The 19,494-nt window shown below is 34.7% G+C and overlaps 1 protein-coding gene and 1 long non-coding RNA gene across 4 annotated transcripts in view; one reads left to right on the forward strand and one right to left on the reverse strand.

Annotated features, from left to right (window-relative positions):
- LOC114221977 (uncharacterized) overlaps window positions 1-7,245 on the forward strand; it is a 52,719-nt gene extending 45,474 nt beyond the window's left edge. For 2 of the 3 annotated variants that reach the window (XR_015766579.1, XR_015766581.1), the window contains 3 exons: window positions 468-609; window positions 1,565-1,733; window positions 7,160-7,245. This is a non-coding gene — a long non-coding RNA (uncharacterized LOC114221977). The remainder of the gene's footprint in view (window positions 1-467; window positions 610-1,564; window positions 1,734-7,159) is intronic. The other variant, XR_015766580.1, reaches the window with a different exon arrangement.
- CAMSAP2 (calmodulin regulated spectrin associated protein family member 2) overlaps window positions 1-19,494 on the reverse strand; it is a 107,081-nt gene that overhangs the window by 17,552 nt on the left and 70,035 nt on the right. The window contains exons 5-7 of the mRNA XM_028120290.2: window positions 8,018-8,159; window positions 7,578-7,717; window positions 481-574 (exon numbers count right to left, since the gene is read on the reverse strand). Of these exons, the coding sequence (XP_027976091.1) occupies window positions 481-574; window positions 7,578-7,717; window positions 8,018-8,159 (376 nt within the window). The remainder of the gene's footprint in view (window positions 1-480; window positions 575-7,577; window positions 7,718-8,017; window positions 8,160-19,494) is intronic.

A 19,494-nucleotide genomic window follows, 5' to 3' on the forward strand; every position in this document is an offset into this window, starting at 1 on the left:
ATCTTTACAGTGACCCCTTTATTTTTTAGTTTTCTTATATGCAATCAATAGATCATGATATATAATAATCATAAAACATACCAGACTTAAAAATATGTATATAAACCTTTTTATGGTTTAATGGTCAATTCAAATTGTAGGTTAAAGCCAAGACATCATTTAAGTGGATTCTGGGTGGCAATATTAAAAACTCAGCATCTAATGGAATAAAAGCTAGAGATGGGGGTAAAAGATGCAAAGAGAGGAAAGTAGGCCAAGAGTTGAAGCTAAAAATTCCACAACATAAGGCTTCAAATTCAGAGCTGTTCTCTCCTACATCATCTGTCTCACAGAGAATTTAGTAGCTTTAAATATTAAAATATTCAGAATTTATCAAGGCTAGTAGCTGTTTTATAACAATAATAGGATTCCCTCGAACAGAATAACCAGGGGAGGTTGGATAAACTCTCCATTTTGTTTGTTTCCAGGAACACCTACTACCTCCTTGTGGACGAATGACACGAGGCTGCACAAACGAGGGCTTCACAACTTCAAACCACCAGAAGAGCTCTGCCATGAACACCAAGTAATTACTCTACATAAGAGAGTTAAGAAAAGGAGAAAAATCAGGTAAGATTTGACCAGAAAGTAATGATAAATACAATTTTATTCTGTTTTACCTATTAAAATAGGTTTAAATCTCATTCCTTCATTGGAGTATATCTAATCTAGGCTATTAAATCTGGGATAGAAAATTAATGCTTATAGGGAAAATTTATAACAGCTATTCAAAACCTCTTTGCTGCTTTTCTCTATATTTCCAGAAATATAAACTGAACAGTAGTCCAGTTTATGTGGCAGGCATGGGTACCTCTAACCGTAGAACTCTGAGATAACGTATAAGGCACTCTTCATCCAAAGTCAATACAATATAAACAACTTAAACAGCCTCTGACACTCTGAAGAGTGGCTATCATTTAAAAAAAAAAAAAAAAAACTCTTTCCAGATCCCTAGAAATTTCTCCAAAACTTAATCAGGTATCCATGTGCTTGATGATGCTAAACTCAACTGTAATCCAGGCACTAAATAACAAAAAGACTCTACATTGTTATGGCTAATTAATAATTTTGAAACGTACATACAGAAACATTATACAATTTAATATATCAACCTAACTTTGAAAAGTTATTAGTAAGTTAACAATGTCCTTTGCCTTTTGATTTATATTTGAAAATGTGAATAATTTTTAAAATATCTTAAAATTATAAGAAAAGACTGAGGGTCCTCAAAAGCACATTTCTAAAACAAGCTTATATGTTAGGATCATACATCATAAAAGCTATAAACATGAAGAATTACTTTAATTGTAGGCATCTGGTAAGTTTAAAAATTAACACTATACAAAATCTGCTTTATAATTATTTAAAATACTATGCCTTTAAATTTGGCATCTAATAAAATTATCAAATTAATATTTAATGAGGTTTTATTTCATATTAAATTTTAGTTTTGAAAATTATCATTGGAAATATGGGTGTTTTCCAATACCATGCCTTCCTGTTTTGTTGTTGTTGTTGTTTTAAGATTTATTTATTTTAGAGAGTGAGCCATGAGTGGAGAAGGGCAGAGGGAAAGAATCTCAAGCAGACTCCCTGCTGAGCGAGGAGCTGCCCAGGGGGCTCAATCTCACAACCCTGAGATCATGACTCAGCCAAAATCAAGAGCTGGACGCTAAAACGACTGAGCGACCCAGGTGCCCCACTCCTACCTGTTAATTATGAATAATCCTCAAAGCTCTATATACTCTCATTTAGAGTTCATCTACTGTTTTCTCATATTTAAGCTGGTAACTTTCAAATATTCATCTTTTACCTGATAGTTCAAGAAGGCTATTGTGTATGTAGAAAAGAGACGAATCAAGGGTAATTCAGGTTTTTGTCTTCAGCAACTGATGGTACCATTTAATGAAATGGGAAAGATTGGGATAAATAGGTAGTGGAAGGAATCCTGAGTTAATAGCTTTGAGATATTCATTAGACATTTAAGTGGACTTGTCAGTAGGTGTTTGTAGGAGTCTGGAATGTTATAGAAGATAAGGCGTAATGGTGAACAGAATTTGGTAGGTTTCCTACTTTCAGCATTTGCTTTTAACTATAAATTCCCAGAATATTCGAACACTTATAGACAATACTATTTTAAGCAGTTGTTATAATTTGTGATTTTTTTTTTAGAAAGGAAATGAGAATGCTCACAATCCCAAAGGCTGTGTGTTGGATTCCATCCCAACTTACCATCAGAAACTTTACATTCTTAATTATTTCTTTCTCCTATATATGCTTCCCTTCAACTGAATTCTTCCTACTTAGCTTTTAAACATGCTCAAATCTCCCAAATATAAAACAAAACCAAACCACTCAGTAAGTTTCTCCTCACTCCCACCCTCTTACCGCTTCATAAACTTCTCTAAGGTAGGCCCATGTTAACAATCTCCTTTCAGCCTTCTGGCTCCCTCATCCACTCCAGCCTGGCATCCAGGCACATCCTTCCTCCAAAACAGCACTTGCTCAAGTCACCCATGACTTACATTTGTTGCTAAATCAAACAGATTTTTCAGTCTTCATCTTATTTGACCTCTCAGCAGCATTTGATACTCCTGATGTCTCCCCTCATTGAAAACCGCCATCCATGCTCATCAGCTACCAAATGACTCCCAAATGTATTAACTGTACTTACATATGCAGTGGCCAAGAGAGAGTTTTCTCTTGGATATCTCAAAGGCACCTCAAATGTCTGGAATTGAACTAGTGATCTTCCCCACAAATCTGACTTTATTCCAGTTTTACCTCACTGAATGGCATCACGATCCCAGTGTGCAACCATCAAGGATGCCTCCTACTTTCTCCCTCCCCCTATCCAGTTCATCACCAAAGCCTGCAAATTTTGCATCCTAAATATTTCTGGAATCCACCCACTTCTCTTCATCTTCATCATAATTACTGATTCAAACTGTTTCCATTTCTTGTTTAGAACACAACAGCTTTTTATTTGACTATTAGGCCAAACAAAATTGTCAAAATGTAGCACCCCTCCCCCCACTTCCACTGCTTTTGGGAAACGGACTATGGGCTACAAGAGGGTAGAGGGTACATGATTGGGTTCCTTTTTAATTTTAATTTCTCCAGTTTCATTTAATACCACATTCTCCAGAGTTCCTCATTTTACCCATCAGACTATTAAGTTAGAAGGACAAAGCTCATGGTCATCATTTTATCTTCAGATTTTTTTTAAAAGATTTTATTTATTTATTTGTCAGAGAGAGAGAGATAATGAGCACACAAGCAGGGGGAGCAGGAAGAGGGAGAAGCAAGCTCCCCGTTGAGCAGGGAGCCCGATGCGGAACTCGAACCCAGGACCCTGGGATCATGACCTGAGCTGAAGGCAGACGCTTAACCAACTGAGCCACCCAGGCATCCCCTGTATCTTCAGTTTTGTTGTTGTTGTTTTTTTAAGATTTTATTTATTTATTTGACAGCGAGAGAGGGAACACAAGCAGGGGGAGTGGGAGAGGGAGAATCAGACTCCCACCGAGCAGGGAGCCAGAGATGCAGGGCTCGATCCCAGGACTCCGGGATCATGACCTGAGCCGAAGGCAGACGCTTAATGACTGGGCCACCCAGGCGCCCCTATCTTCAGTTTTTAAAACAGTGCCTAGGTACATAATAGATGACCAATACATACTTATTGAATGAGTGTATAAATGAATGAATAAATGTGTAACAAAAAAGATCAGTTGGCAAAATTCCAAACTGTTGACAAGGCAGGGAATATCTCTGGTAATAAGATCATCATGATTTATAATTTTTCTTTATACTTATCTCCAGAGGATATTTTCTAAAGCCAAAGTATAAAACTATATTTAAAGTATTGGTCCTAGGTTCCACTCTACTAGTATAGTTAACTGAAAGCTGTCTATATCTTTTGGAAAAATACTAACACTCAACTAAATATTTTAAGGACATATCACTAAACATGAGAGAACTGCAAATCTAAAACCACAATGCAATATTACTTGCATTATGGTTATCATCAAAAAGATAAGAGTAACAAGTGTTGGCGAGGATGTGGAGAAAAGAGGACCCTTGTACACTGCTGGTGGGAATATAAACTGGTACAGCCACTATGGAAAACAGTATGGCAATTCCTCAAAAAAATTAAAAATAGAACTATCATATGGATCCAGCAATTCCACTTTTTGAAAACAGGATTGAAGAGAAATCTGCATTCCTGTGTTCACTGCAGCATTATTCACAATAGCCAAGATACATATGGAAACAGCCCAAACGTCTGTCAACAGATTAATGGATAGAGATGTGGTGCATATATACAGTGGAATATTATTCAGCCATGAGAAAAAAGGAAATCCTGCCATTTGCAACAACACTGATGGACCATGAGGGCATTATGCTAAGTAAAATAAGTCAGACAAAGACTGACTATAAATTCTGTAGGATTACACTTATATGTGAAATCTAAAAAAAACTGAACTCATAGAAACAGAATAGAGTGGTATTTACCAGGGACTGAGGAAACGGGGAGATTTTGATCAAGGGGTAAAAACTTCCAGTTATAAGTGAATAACTGGGAATCTAATGATTATGGTTAACGAGATACTGTATTGTATACTCAGAAGTTGCTGAAAGAGATCACCACAAAAAGGAAATGGTAAATATGTGATATGACAGAGGTGTCAGCTAATCCTTGGTAATCACTTTGCATGCTTTAAACTTATACAACGTTGTATGTCAATTATATCCAATAAAGCTGGGAAAAAATACTTTGGTAAGATACTAAGTTTGGCCACAAGATGTCAGCATAGTAAGAGATAGTTTTCCCAAGTAACCAAAGCTTATAAAGATCATTTCTTCATGAATTTATGATGATGAAACAGCAATAAATCTGTTACCATATTCTAGGCATGATACCAGATAAATTTCATTTAAAAGCTTTCCTTCCTTTTAGTTAAGACAGTCATGCAACTATATATTAACATTCTTAAATAATATAAACAATGCAGAAGAATACATATATACAGAACATGGAATATAAAGTATGCTTCAATTACTCTCCTCCAAATCCTAATATCACACTCAGAAGAAACCACTGTTAAGTTTTGTGTTTATCCTTCTAATCAACCTTTTTCTATGCAAAGATTTGCATACAAATAGAAAAAAATTGTTTTTAATATATAAATTACATCATGCTATAATGGTTGCTACCCACTTTCTTCACTTAATAACATCTTGGAGAGCTTTCCGGATCAGTAAAAAATACCTACACCTTCTTCCTTTAAACAGCTTGAATGTACTACAAAAATACTTTGTGTCCCTCCTAAGATGAACTGTTTCCAACTATTAGTCTTAAAATATTCAATGGAAGTCAAAGTTGTGGTTCTAATAATTTAATAAATAATACAGAAAGTGACCAAAGCCGTTTCTATAGACAGTTACCTATTTTTTTTTCTTAATCCCCTTTACTTCACCCATCCTTCTACCCACCTCCCTCTGGCAACCTACTAGTTTGTTCTCTGTATTTAAGAGTCTGTTTTTTTGTTTTTAATTTGTCTTTTTGTTCGTTCACTTGTTTTGTTTCTTAAATTCCACATATAAGTGAAGTCATATGTCTTTCTCTGAATGATTTCACTTAGCACTATACCCTCTAGGTCTATCCATGCTGTTACAAATGGCAAGATCTTATTCTTTTTTTATGGCTGAGTAATATTTGTGTGTGTGTGTGTGTATACACCACATCTTAATCCATTCATCTGTAGATGGACACTTCGGTTGCTTCCATATCTTGGCTATTGTAAATAACGCTGCAATAAACATAGGGGTGTATTTATCTTTTCAAATTAGTGTTTTCATTTTCTTTGGGTAAATACCCAAAGTGGAATTACTGAATTCTATTTTTAATTTTTTGAGGAACCTCTATACTGTTTTCCATAGTGGCTTATCAGTTTGCATTCCCACCAACAGTGCACAAGGGTTCCTTTTTCTCCATATCTTCACCAACACTTTTATTTCTTTTCTTTTTTACTCTAGCCATTTTGACAGGTGTATCTGTCAGTTATCTATTTTAAATATGCCTGATTTAAGAAAATGTCTTTGTATGTAGATCATGCTCAGACTAAATCAATTTAAACATCAGGGCTATATATTATTTATTGGAATTCCAAGGAAAGCAACTTAAACAAATGTACTCGATCTTATGTCTCAATGTATTTAATGAAATGAATTCTTTGAGATTATAGAGGTAATATTTAAATTTTTTAAAGGCAAGTGTCAGAACAGGCATTAACAAGATATATATGGAAATAATTATTTCCTATCTTCCATTTTGATAAAAATGGCAAGGTAGAACCTTCAAAATAAATGAATGTTTTTCTTCTGATGTGTCAGGTAGTGGGGAGTGGGCCCGTGTTGGGTCAATAGGAATAGTGGCTTATTTTGGAAAGGCCTTTACCTGTGGCTCTTTCTTCTACCTGTGGTGATCCAGAAGTGGGTGAAGGAAAAAGAGATCAGAAAGTAAGAATGTCAAGAACCACGAGGCACTAGTATCATGGTAAAAGGGGTCCGTTAGCAGTTTCTATTAAAGTTGATATTGGAACTGTGAGTAGAATGATACAAAGTTATTCCTCTCAGCCAGACTTAAAAAAATCTATTATAAGATTATTCATCCTTAAAACCCTAAAGCAGAACTGGTAAACTTTAGGCAGGTCTGTAAGAGATATGAAGGAACTTTGCAGCTATGAGCTGCTGGGAATACCGGGGTATTAAGTCACATCACAAAATTCTGGAACAAGCAGCTGCTTCTTAACTTGCAGCTCAGAAGCAGTTACGCATGACACATGTCTCTCTTCACCACTACAAAGTAAGTTCCACCAGCACATGGAACTTACCAACACAGGATGTTGGTTTTATTCACTTAATTATCCCAACCACCCCGAACCTTACTAGGTGCTCAATAACTATTTCTTGAAAGAACCAGTGAGCATGGCCTACAGCTCACAGGCAGTGTGTGGTATTCTGAAGCAATGGGACAAATTCATGAAATTGAATTCCTTTTTAAAAGGTTCATTTCCAGACTATTTTAACATTTTCCTTCCCCTTTTTCTTTCCCCAGGTTTTGTCTCAAGTCCTGGGACCTTAAGGATTCCTTCTTCCCATATTCCACAGTCCTGTTGAATGCTGAAAGTGACCAGAACTTCCGTTATGCTCCCAGCATACTATCATAGCATCTGTCTAAGATTCAGAAACATGTAGTGGCTTAACCTCTATTTTGCTAACTTTAGGACAACAGGTCAGTTTTGAGAAAAAAACCACAACTTTTAAGTTTAGTTTTGTCTTGTAAAAGAAACCTGTAGCTAACAGTGCGTTAAAAACCTAAAATAAGCAGAAAAATAAAACTTTTTCCAAAAGTTCTTTTGACTGATATTAGTTAATTTGTAAGCTTATAGTGACTATGCCATTTATATATCTAGTTATATTTTTTTTCAAAAACCTCAAAACAAAACAAAAACACCAAGAATTATTTAATTTACCTTTATGGATGAAGCAGCATACAGCATATCTTCTAGGGTGAAATGGCAACACTGGTTCAAATATTCTTGGCAAAATTCTTGAATCAGCTGCAGATTATACAGGCTATCAGCCAAAGACATGGTTTCTTTCAAACAAATATCTTCAAATAGGAAAAGAGCAAGGTGATGACTGTGGGTTAATTTGATAATATACATTTCATATCTATCTTATAGTTAGTGGTTTAATACAAATACACAATTATGTGGAATCTGTTTTACAAACACATACAAATAAATATAGGGGCTGCTACACAGAAAGACTTAGCACTGCTTTACTAAACTATCTTCCTCAGGATTATATATAAATTTTTTTTTAAGCCCTCATTACTTATTAAATACTGTTGTCTCAATACTTGTCACCATCTATCTAAATCCCAGAAATATTTCACTGGAACACTTACCCTCTAATCTGACAACACCAGGACAGTAAAAATGAATAAGAGCAGCTAAAGCACAGCCGTCTGTACCATCTTTCAACAAATTTTCTACCAACGGAATGCAGGGCAGTTGCTTGAGCAATGTCTGCTCCTTCCTATAACGAGCCTACAATATTAAAAAAAAAAGAGAGATGAAAATAAATAAATCCTAAACAATATACAGGAAAAAAATAGCATTGTAGACTCTAATGTACCAGTAATATACGCCAAGAGAAATGAGAATTATTCAGCAACATCCTTCTTTTCTAAATAATACTAGACATTACTTTACCAAAGTAAAATACAGAGCAACAGCATTATAGTTTCAAAGTACTTAATATAACATTATATTGCCAATTTACATGAAATGACCTTTAAGCTAAATATTTAAATATAAAAGCATCACAAAACAGATTCTGAACATTTTGTATCCAAATCATCAGTTATGTTCTTTTGTAGATAATAAAATACATTTATTTTAATGCTGGACTTAATTTAGACCACAAGTTCTTATATGCGAAGAGCAAGAGTACTACTAGAGCATAAAGAATTATAAGAGTTCTCAAAATTGGGGAGCAGGTATAAGAATACGATACTATTCTTACAGGAAATTTGGCAATAAGAAACATCACTTTGAGGAACTAGAATATCACCAAAATATTCTGGTTTGGTATTTGAATGTTAAGATAACGTAAATAAAATATAACAACTTTGAAACTGAAAAAACCAACCCAACTGAGGTTTCATTCACCAATAACAGAGCAAATATAAGGATTTCTGCTCCCCCTCAGAAAAACAGAAGAAATCTTTGTTTTTTAAAGACTGCTTGGTGTGACTGGATACAAATTTATAAGACAGTTCTCTAAAAATGAGACATGCTCTTAAGTCAGATTACCTGGGTTCAAATCCTGGTTCTGCCACTTACTAGCTCTGTGATCTTGGACAATTACTTAAACTCTCGTTTCTCAGTTTCCCCATCTATAAAATGGGGATAATAATAGTACCTACTTGATAGTACCACTGAAGGATGAAGTAAGGTGCTAGGCACACTGCTGGGCACATAGTAAGCAATAACTAAAGGTTGGTCTGTTATTAGCTGTCAGCTCTCCTAAAGCCAAGGAAATAAAGCTGAAGACTTAATGAAAATGCATACTGAAGTATTTTATTAGAAAAATTTATGATTATATTCGTTACTGGTATTTAAAGGTTTTTTAAAGTAACCAAAACTAATTTTTCTTCTAACTCCATCTGAACTGGTTATCTATATTTTATAATTAAAATATAATTATGAGGGGTGCCTGGGTGGCTCAGTCGTTAAGCGGTTGCCTTCAGCTCAGGTCATGATCCCAAGGTCCTGGGATCGAGCCCCGCGTCGGGCTCCCTGCCCCGTGGGAAGCCTGCTTCTCCCTCTCCCATTCCCTCTGCTTGTGTTCCCTCTCTCGCTGTGTCTCTGTCAGATAAATAAATAAAATCTTTAAATATATATATATTATGAAATAAAATACTTTTGTGAGAATAAAAACATAAAAATAATTTACTGAAACGGAACATTTACTTTGTGGTGGTAAGGTTAAACTTCCTTTAAATGATATCCCTCAGAAAAGTATATGGATTAATGAAGAAAGAAATATTTATTCCTATTTCTCTCTGGCTACCCAAGAACAAGATTCATGGAACATTTTTTTCCTCTTGAAATACTCAGAGAGCTTATTCTTTTAATCAGTGCACACTAGACATCTGTATTTAATGGTATGTTCCAAACTCAAGAGTACCTATATTCAGAAAAAATCACATACACACACTATATAAACTCTTTAACTGATTACTGATTTTAATATCCTTAGAAACCTTCCTCACTTTGCTGCTAGTAGAGTTTAAAATTCAACCATGAAAAAAGAGCAGAGAAGTGAAGGGAAGGGTGAGAAAGAAGAAATCAACCAGTAGCATCTTCTAACCTTAAGTTACCCTTCTCACATTTAGTAAGCCACAGTTCTAGATCCTTACACTCCTTTCTCTGGCCAGCTAGAAACAAAATAGTCTCCCTCTTAGAAATCCTCTAACTTGGCTGGCTGGGCTCATTCCCAAACTTCCCAGATCTCTAGGAGTAGCCTGTTTGCAGCCTGTAATCTGAACTGGACTGAGTTGAGCGCCAGGGTCATGGAATAAAAGACTGAATTGTGATTTGTCTTACTGCTCTCTGCCAAGTAGCACTTCTATACAAGGCACACACACATACACAGAGCCTTATAAGGCTTTAGCAATAAATGTAGATGGTTTAGAATAGACTGATTATTTGGGATTTATGAGAGGCATGCTAAAACATTTTCCTGAAGATTATATCCTAAAAGATGTTATCAGGTAAATCAACTTTTAATCTTCAAATCATGTACAACTCCCATTTGAAGTTCATGAAAGTTGTCATCTTTTATACTTGACCTTATTATATGGTTTTATAAACTTGCTGTATGGAAACATTCCCTGTTCTTTCTACAAACAGAAATCTGATATTTAAAAGGGGCATTGTATTTTCTACCTTCCAAAAACTACTGTGTATTTCTAAGTTATATATTTATTTCTGAGGGCATAAAATACTTCTTAAGTGGCCTAACCACCCAGATTTAATCCTTAAAGAACAACCCTTCAGGTCAAATCAGCACCAAATATAGTTTAGATCTAATACTGGTATGGCCACTGAGAAAATGTCTCTTTATCACACAAAAAGTGTACCCTATAACTCAGGAAATGATTCCTTAAAAGAGATTTAAAAATACAAGTAATTTACATGTGCAATTCATATTTACTTTTCCTAAAGTTATTAAAACTAGTAAGAATCTCTATCCATGCATGTTTTTAACCTAGTTACTGACAGTCTGTAAAATATCAACAGGACAAACAAAAGAATGCTTATGCTTTAAACTACTTTTAAAGCTTCTAATCCAAACTTTGGCTAGATTTTTTTATCTTTTTATTTTATATTATGATCAAATACCTTAAAAGCCAATCCCAATGCAGTAACTAACAGAATTATATGAAATGACTATACTTTATACATAAACAATACCATTCTACAATTCTGGAGAGCAAATTGAAGTAGCTGGGCAAACTTACTGGAACCAGTTTCCAAAACCATTTGGAAGGAGACTTCAGAGGAAGCAGTGGGGAAAAAAGGGAAAGCAAAAGGTAAAGGGAAAATTCATCAGAATGATTTTTAATTAACAAGTGACAGTAAAGCTTCTGATAGTGGAGTTCCAAATTTATAGTTCTCATATTTTTAAATGTTAATTAATATTTTAAAATATATAGGTTCCTAATGATAAAGACTTCTACCTTCTCCTCCCATCATCTCCTCTCCCAACACAATTCATTTTTCAGATGCTCAGGATTTCTGTGTACTCTGGCAGCAAAGAATTTTATTTCCAAGTTCTAGAATCACACATCATATTAAAAAGTAAATCTGTATCACAAAAGGGAAGTAGAAAGATTCCAGGGATGGATTTGCAGTCATTATAATGCTTAGAAATAGTAAACCAAGTCTGATATGGCAGAGTTTCTTTCCAAAGAGAAAAGAAGACTATATCAGTAAGTGTATGAATAAAGCAAATAGCATTGTAGACTTGAACAAGATAATCATTTCAACTATATGAAGAATTTCTTTTAATTAATGGGATAGTGGCAATTCCTACTAAGATTTTTAGTCTCTAAAGCACGTAGCTACTTACATAAAGAGAATATGTGTTATTAATTTTACTATCTAGAGGTATCCCCAAAAATATAATTTTACTTTAAAACGAATAAACTCATAATTTCAGTTAATATAAATTAATAATTTGTGATTATCTTTGTATTTCCTAGCACAATCTCTAACAGCCCTGAATAAACATTTACTGAACAAACCAAATTAAATGGGGTCTGAGTTAAAATTCACGTTCAACTTTTATGTAGAAAGTTTATTCTGCAGCAGTGCCTGGCTGGCTCAGTAGGTAGGGTGTGTAACTCCTGATCTTGGGGTTGTGAGTGCAAGCCCCACGCTGGGTGTAGAGATTACTTAAAAATAAAATCTTTAAAAAAAAAGGTTTTCCTACATAAAATTACCTGTAAAAATAAAATTATTTGGAAAATAATATATTTTCAAGAACTTCAAGAATCAGAAAAATGTCACCTCAAGAATCAGAAAAATACCAACTTTCCATAAAGAGAGAACATGTCCAATAAGTTTTCTTTATTGCATCAGGAAGAATAACCTTAATAATTTTGTTGCATGTATTTTAATCTCTCATTTAACCAGAAGTTTTGGGCAGCTGCAATTATGATAACCATAAAAAGTACAAGAACAGAAGCAAAGGAAGCCACTGAAAATGTGTCAGGATCCCAATGTATAATAGAAATTTCAAAAACAGGGGTTTTCTTGTTTTTGAGACTAGAAAAATTCATTATACACAAACTAATAACAAGAAATTTATTGTGAACTATTAAAACAGAAGATATGCAAAGGAGTCTCTAATGGTTCTATATATCTGTATTTCTATATATCTTGTAAAACATTCAATAGGACTTTTTACTAATTCAGATGCTCTGACTGGCCTTCCTCCCACCTCTCCACTGACCTAATTTAGTGACAGCAATCCTATTTGAGGAAAAAGGAAAACCATATAGATTGCCTAGCTGAAGGAAATAGGACTAAAAAAAGTAAATATACTAAAAGAACAAATACATATCTTTGCTATTCATGCTTATAACCTCATGCTTCCATAAGCTCAAATATATGCAAAAGCTCCTTGCTAAAGAATAACTGTATTTCTGAAGTGAACAGCAACTGCCCCCTCCTTTTAATTTTCAGAGAACAGCTAGGCAAACTGCAACCTCAAATTCTGTTTTAAGATGTAACTATGAGACCAAAACGTTTTTAAAAGGGCACAGACAACTGGTGGAAAATTTTTTATTAAGTCCTTACTGATGACAAAGACCAACCTGGGCAGTTCAGATTTTCTGGAATAGTTCTAATTTTCAGCACTCCTTTTTACTGTCTTCTTCACACGTTTGGCTCACCCTAAATTTTGGTTGTTTTAGGTCTTGCCATTAATACTCCCCAAACAGTTCTATGTTTTCCACTGGATATTCACAATCACTCTGGGATTTGGGATAATTCCTGAACTACTTCTGGGTGCTCTCAAGACACTTTGGGAGGATGCTGGTTTGACCTGGTTTACACTGGAGACCTCATGAAGTTGGAATTCTTTAAGGAGTTAATCGTAGTGTTACCTGTCACCTCATAACCCATTAGATTTAAGAATCTCTTTATTGCTGTAGGTCCAAAAGTTGTGCTGAACTGCTGACAGGAATGTAGAATGGTACAAACCCCTTTGGAGAAGATTTTGGCACTAGCTACCAAAACTACATAGGCATTTACCCTCCAATCTAGCAATCCAATTTCTATGTAATCTACCCTGAAAATCCAAGACTACAAAAGGACATTATTCTTTGTAGCATTATTTGTAATTGCAAGATACTGGAAATTACTTAAATGCCCATAGGAAAGTGGTTGAAGAAACTACGGTTCATACACACAAGAGAGTACTATGCTGCTGCAAAAAACAATGAGGAAGATATCTAGGGACTATGGGGAGTAATTTCCAGGATATACTGTCATTGAAAAACACAAATTGTGAAAGATTAAATATGTTTTGTTAAAGGAGAAAAAACAAACATATATACACGTGCTTACTTCTATAAGAACAAGAACAAGAAGGATAAGCCAACTAGTTACCTATACGGGTTGGTGGGGAGTGAGGGACAGGAAAGAGGTAGAAGAGATAAGGGGACTGATACCTAAGTACAACTTTTGCACAGTTTTGACTTTTGGAATTATATTAATGCCTTACATATTCAAAAAATGAAATTATATCAACAAGGATGGAGCAAAAAAGCCCATAAAAACTAAATGAAAACAGAAACCAATAAAACCAAATACATTTCAAAGGAATAACAGAACTACAATGAAGTGGTGGTAGTGGTGGTGGGGACCCAAGTAATTTTAGAACACAGAGTTTTGACCACATATTATCAATCTAAAGAAAAAGGAATTACACTGTATCTATATGAGATGATGGATGTTAACTAAACTTACGGTGGTCATCATTTCACAGTATGTGTAAGTCAAATAATTATGTTGTGCACCTTAAACTTATACAGTGCTGCATGTCGATTAGATCTCAATAAAACTGGAAAACATATAAAAGCATTAAAAGGGTAAAACAAACCAAAAAAATTTAAAAAGAAAAAGGAACTGCAAACAAATCTTAAACTCCTTAGTAGGTTCCTTTTTCATATTGGTATACACATACCAATTCTTTTTTTTTTTTTTAAGATTTTTATTTATTTATTTGACAGAGAGACACAGCGAGAGAAGGAATACAAGCAGGGGGAGTGGGAGAGGAAGAAGCAGGCTCCTGGTTGAGCAGGGAGCCCGATGTGGGGCTCGATCCCAGGACCCTGGGATCATGACCTGAGCCGAAGGCAGACGCTTAACAATTGAGCCACCCAGGTGCCCTACACATAGCAATTCTGAAGCTATTTTATATGTCGTAGAATTGGGCAAATAAGTACAGTTAACCCTTGAACAGTACAGGCCTGAACTGCGCAGGTCATTTACACATAGGGGTTGTGGTTTTGTTTTTTTTTTTTTTTTATAAATACAGTATAGTCTTGGAAACATATTTTCTCTTATGATTTTCTTAATATCATTTTCTCTAACTCTACTGTAAGAATACAGTATACAGTACATATAACATACTAAATACATGTTAATTAACTATTTATGTTATTGATAAGGCTTCCAGTCAATAATAAGTTATTAGTAGTTAAGTTTCTGGGGAGTCGAAAGTTATAACCAGATTTCCAACTGCATGGGTGGTTGGCACCCCTAATCCCTGCATTGTTCAAAGGTCAACTGTAAATATCAATGTCCTCTCAAATTACTTATTATAAAAGTAAAAATAGGGGGCGCCTGGGTGGCTCAGTTGTTAAACGTCTGCCTTCGGCTCAGGTCATGATCCCAGGGTCCTGGGATCGAGCCCCGCATGGGGCTCCCTGCTCAGTGGGGAGCCTGTTTCTCCCTCTCCCTCTGCCAGCCGCTCCCCCTGCTTGTACTCTCTCTCTGTCAAATAATCTTTAAAAAAAAAATAAAAGTAAAATAATAACTATGAAGTTAAGAAACCAGACAATATCTTAACCAAGTGATCAAAATTAACATTACCTAGTAAGGGCAAATGGATATCACATGCCTCTGGATATAATACTGTGAGAAGGACACAATTCTAGTCCAAAAAGCACAACCTTAATTTAATTGTAAGGAAATACCAGAAAAAAATAAATTGAGGGATGAAAATGACCTGTATTCTTTAAAAATGTCAAGGTCATGAACAAAAAAGAAAAGCTAAGGAACTATTCCAGTTTAAAGAAGACTAGAGATATGAAACTAAATATATTACATGATCTTGGATTGGATCTTATACTGAAAAAATATTATAATGTACAACTGAGCACAAAACTGAAATACAGGCTATAAGACTGATCAAAGTATTATACTAACATTTAATCACCTGTACTTTGGTTACACAAACAAACAGCTTTGTTCTTAGGAAACATAAAGAGATATGATGTATGCACCCTCTTTCAAATGTTTCAGAATCATTTACATACATATGTGTTTGTGCGATGTATGTATCTACGTATGTGTATATACAGACATACATGCACACACACGCACAAAGTTAATGCGGCAAAATGTTAAATTGATGAATTTGGGTAAGGAGTATATAGTGCTCTTTTTCTATATTGAATATTTTTGTAAGTCTAAAATACTTCAAAATAAATATTCTTAAAAAGCTATATTAAGTCTATACCAATCCAAATCTTTGTAGAGTGTGTCCAAATGCGTAAGATCTATAGAGCTGTTAAAGATATCTAATTTTTACAGCCCTCCTAAGCAAAGATAAAAATCATAGTACTAAGACATCTAACTAATATTTAAGTCTCTCCAGGGCAAGTCATCTTTATAAAATATTGCTTGGAAAAAGTCATGGTACCATCTCTGAATTTTAAAAATGTTTAAAATGCAAAGTTCCTCATACTAAAATGAGTTGATAACACAACAGGGGCTTGTTGTCATTTCTCACCCCTACTGGTAAAGTAACTTCCCAATCTAGAATATATTAAGTCTATACCAAGATTGGGAAGTTACTTTACCAGTAGGGGTGAGAAATGACAATGAAAGAGAAAAGGTATATTGGCAATAGGTATAAAGAAAGAAATGAATCAGCATTGACCACAAAAGCCCACACAAGAATAAACTGTAATTATAGAATAGAATCTTAGGGGTAGAATTCCTTAAAAATGATCTAATTTAGGCAGGTCAAGTCTTCACAATTATTTGAGTGAAATAATGATAGGAAAAAGAAACCAGGTAAATCTAAGAGTCAATGCAAATGATGTATCTGAAAATGATGTACTGTATTAGAACATTAAATGTTTCATATATGAGACAACTTAACCAATTACAAAATTTTAAGTTATAAATCAATGTTTCCCAAAGCATGCTCCAAATAACACTAATTCTACAGGATGTTAGTAGATGTCATTCACAAAGAGGTCAAAGATTAAATATGTTTGAGAAACAGCTAGACAGGCTTCTTAACTGGCCTTCAATGTACTAAAATGGGCTGTAACATTTTTAAAGGGGCACAGACAAGGCAGCATTTCTCAAATGCATTTGACTTTAGAATCTTTCTTTTGGGGCACCAGGCTGGCTCAGTTGGTAGAGCATGCAACTCTTGATCTTGGGGTCGTGAGTTCAAGCCCCACACTGGGCACAGAGCTTACTTAAACAAACAAAACTGGATTCAATAAAAACTTTTAAAAAATTGATGTTATTAAAAAAAGATCTTTCAAATAGTATCTCAGGTACTGTTTGAAGAAACAATTTAAAACAAAAAGTTGGTCGTAGTTTTTAATTGCTAAGGAACTCTGGTAAAACAGGAAATTCACGTGGGCTGAGGTAGTCAAGCAAAGATGTATAAGCATTCACCTACTGTCTCACTGGGAAAAGTGTAGTCTATTTTGAGACTATACCTTTAAACAAAAAGCAATTAGAGCTCAGTTAATATCCTTTCTCCAAAGGTAATTCCTTCATCCAATTCCCAACCCTCTGTAATATATCTCACCAGTACTTTTATTTTAAAAGAGGCAAATGTTACATTGAATAGACATGTCTTTAATATTATGAGAAACAAACTTTACTCTCTATATAGTTAGTATTGTAAATTTAAGAATACAAACCCATGAATTTGCAGCTATCTCAAAACCTATCCAAATGGTCTACTTACTAATGCCCAAATATGTCTTTTACTTGTAACTTCATGTCTCCACTCATGTTATTCCCTATGACCTAGTGCCCTACTTTGCAGATACCATAAAACCTACTAAGGCCCCACTCAAGTCCCACATCTTATAGAAAATGTTCTTAGATATTTCACTCCCACAGTTATCATAAATCTACAAGTTATATATATATATATACACACATATATACACACACACATATATATATGAAAGTTCATAATAACCAACTACTTAATCTACTTAAACTACTTAATCTTTTCACTAACCTTTTGCTTTGAATCCCTTACTTTTACTAATATATTAAGAAAGGAAAATTTGAGAATCATTTTAGTCATAGAATTTAGAAGCCATTTAATTCAACTTTTAAATTTTTACAGATAAAGAAAATGAGGCCCAGAGAGGTCACGTGCCTTGGTAAAGGTCATGAAGCTAGTTCGTGGCAGAACTATTCTGACTTTAAGTCCATACTCATCTTACCATAGCACTTTGTACAAACTCCTTAAAAGAATGAATGCTGGAATCAATGTCATTGGCTATAAACTTGAGATCTTTTAAGTAGGGTTGCCAGGTTTAGCAAATAAAAATATGAGATGCTCATGCAACTTACACCAAAAATTTTTTGGTGTTCTCTGAAATTCACATTTAACTGGGCATCCTACTTTAGAATAAAAAGGAATATTAGAAGGAAAAAGAGCAACTTGAAAAAAGAAACCTGAGAAAACAACATTAGTAAACTGCTTAAACAAAAACATTTTCCTAGGACATGGTACTACTTAAAATGCCTTTCTTAGGACACCAACCAATTCAACAATCAGAAATACATCATCAACAGAATGACATACCAGATAAAGGGCTAGTATCCAAAATCTATAAAGAACTTATCAAACTCAACACCCAAAAAAACAAATAATCCAATCAAGAAATGGGCAGAAGACATGAACAGACATTTCTCCAAAGACAACACATGAAAAAATGCTCAAAATCACTTGGCATCAGGGAAACAGAAATCAAAACCACAATGAGATACCACCTCACACCAGTTAGAATGGCTAAAATTAACAAGTCAGGAATCAACAGATGTTGGCGAGGATGCGGAGAAAGGGGAACCCTCTTACACTGTTGGTGGGAATGAAAGCTGGTGCAGCCACTCTGGAACAGAATGGAGGTTCCTCAAAATGTTGAAAATAGAGCTACCCTATGACCCAGCAATTGCACTACTGTGTATTGACCCCAAAGAGAAATGTAGTGATCTGAAGGGGCACCTGCACCCCAATGTTTATAGCAGCAATGTCCACAATAGCCAAAGAATGGAAAGAGCCCAGATGTCTATCAACAGATGAATGGATAAAGAAGATGTGGTATATATATACAATGGAATATTATGCAGCCATCAAAAATTGAAATCTTGCCATTTGCAACGACATGGATGGAACTAGAGGGTATTATGCTAAGCGAAATAAGTCAATCAGAGAAAGACAATAATCATATGATCTCACTGATATGCAGAATTTAAGAAACAAGGCAGAGGATCATAGAGGAAGAGAGGAAAAAATGAAACAAGACGAAACCAGAGAGGGAGACAAACCATAAGAGACTCTTAATCTTAGGAAACAAACTGAGGGTTGCTGGAGAGGAGGGGGGGTGGGAGGATGGGGTGGCTGAGTGATGGACATTGGGGAGGTTATGTGTTGTGGTGAGCGCTGGGTGTTGTGTAAGACTGATGAATCACAGATCTGTACCCCTGAAACAAATAATACTTTGTATGTTAATTTAAAAAAAAATGAATAGGGATAAACCTGCAGACTAAAAAAAAACAAAGAAATTACATGGACAATTATCAATTATGCAATATTTTTGGTAATGAGGAAATGTTAGCTCACTAAATTAAAGTCTGAAGAAGTAAAAAAAAAAAATACAGTACAAGTATCCCTCAACATATGCATATATTTTACCAAGAAGATGGTTATAAAAGGAAGTTTCATAAAATAGATTTTATTGGACATCTAAGTTGAGAATAGGTGGGCAAGGACAAAAGGTAAGAAATGTTATCATCCAAACCATGGGCT

The sequence above is a fragment of the Eumetopias jubatus genome, unplaced genomic scaffold (genome assembly GCF_037043125.1).
Source record: "Eumetopias jubatus isolate StellerSeaLion01/CBP00866 unplaced genomic scaffold, mEumJub1_p1.0 scaffold_12, whole genome shotgun sequence".
In the NCBI taxonomy this organism is placed as follows: domain Eukaryota; kingdom Metazoa; phylum Chordata; class Mammalia; order Carnivora; family Otariidae; genus Eumetopias; species Eumetopias jubatus.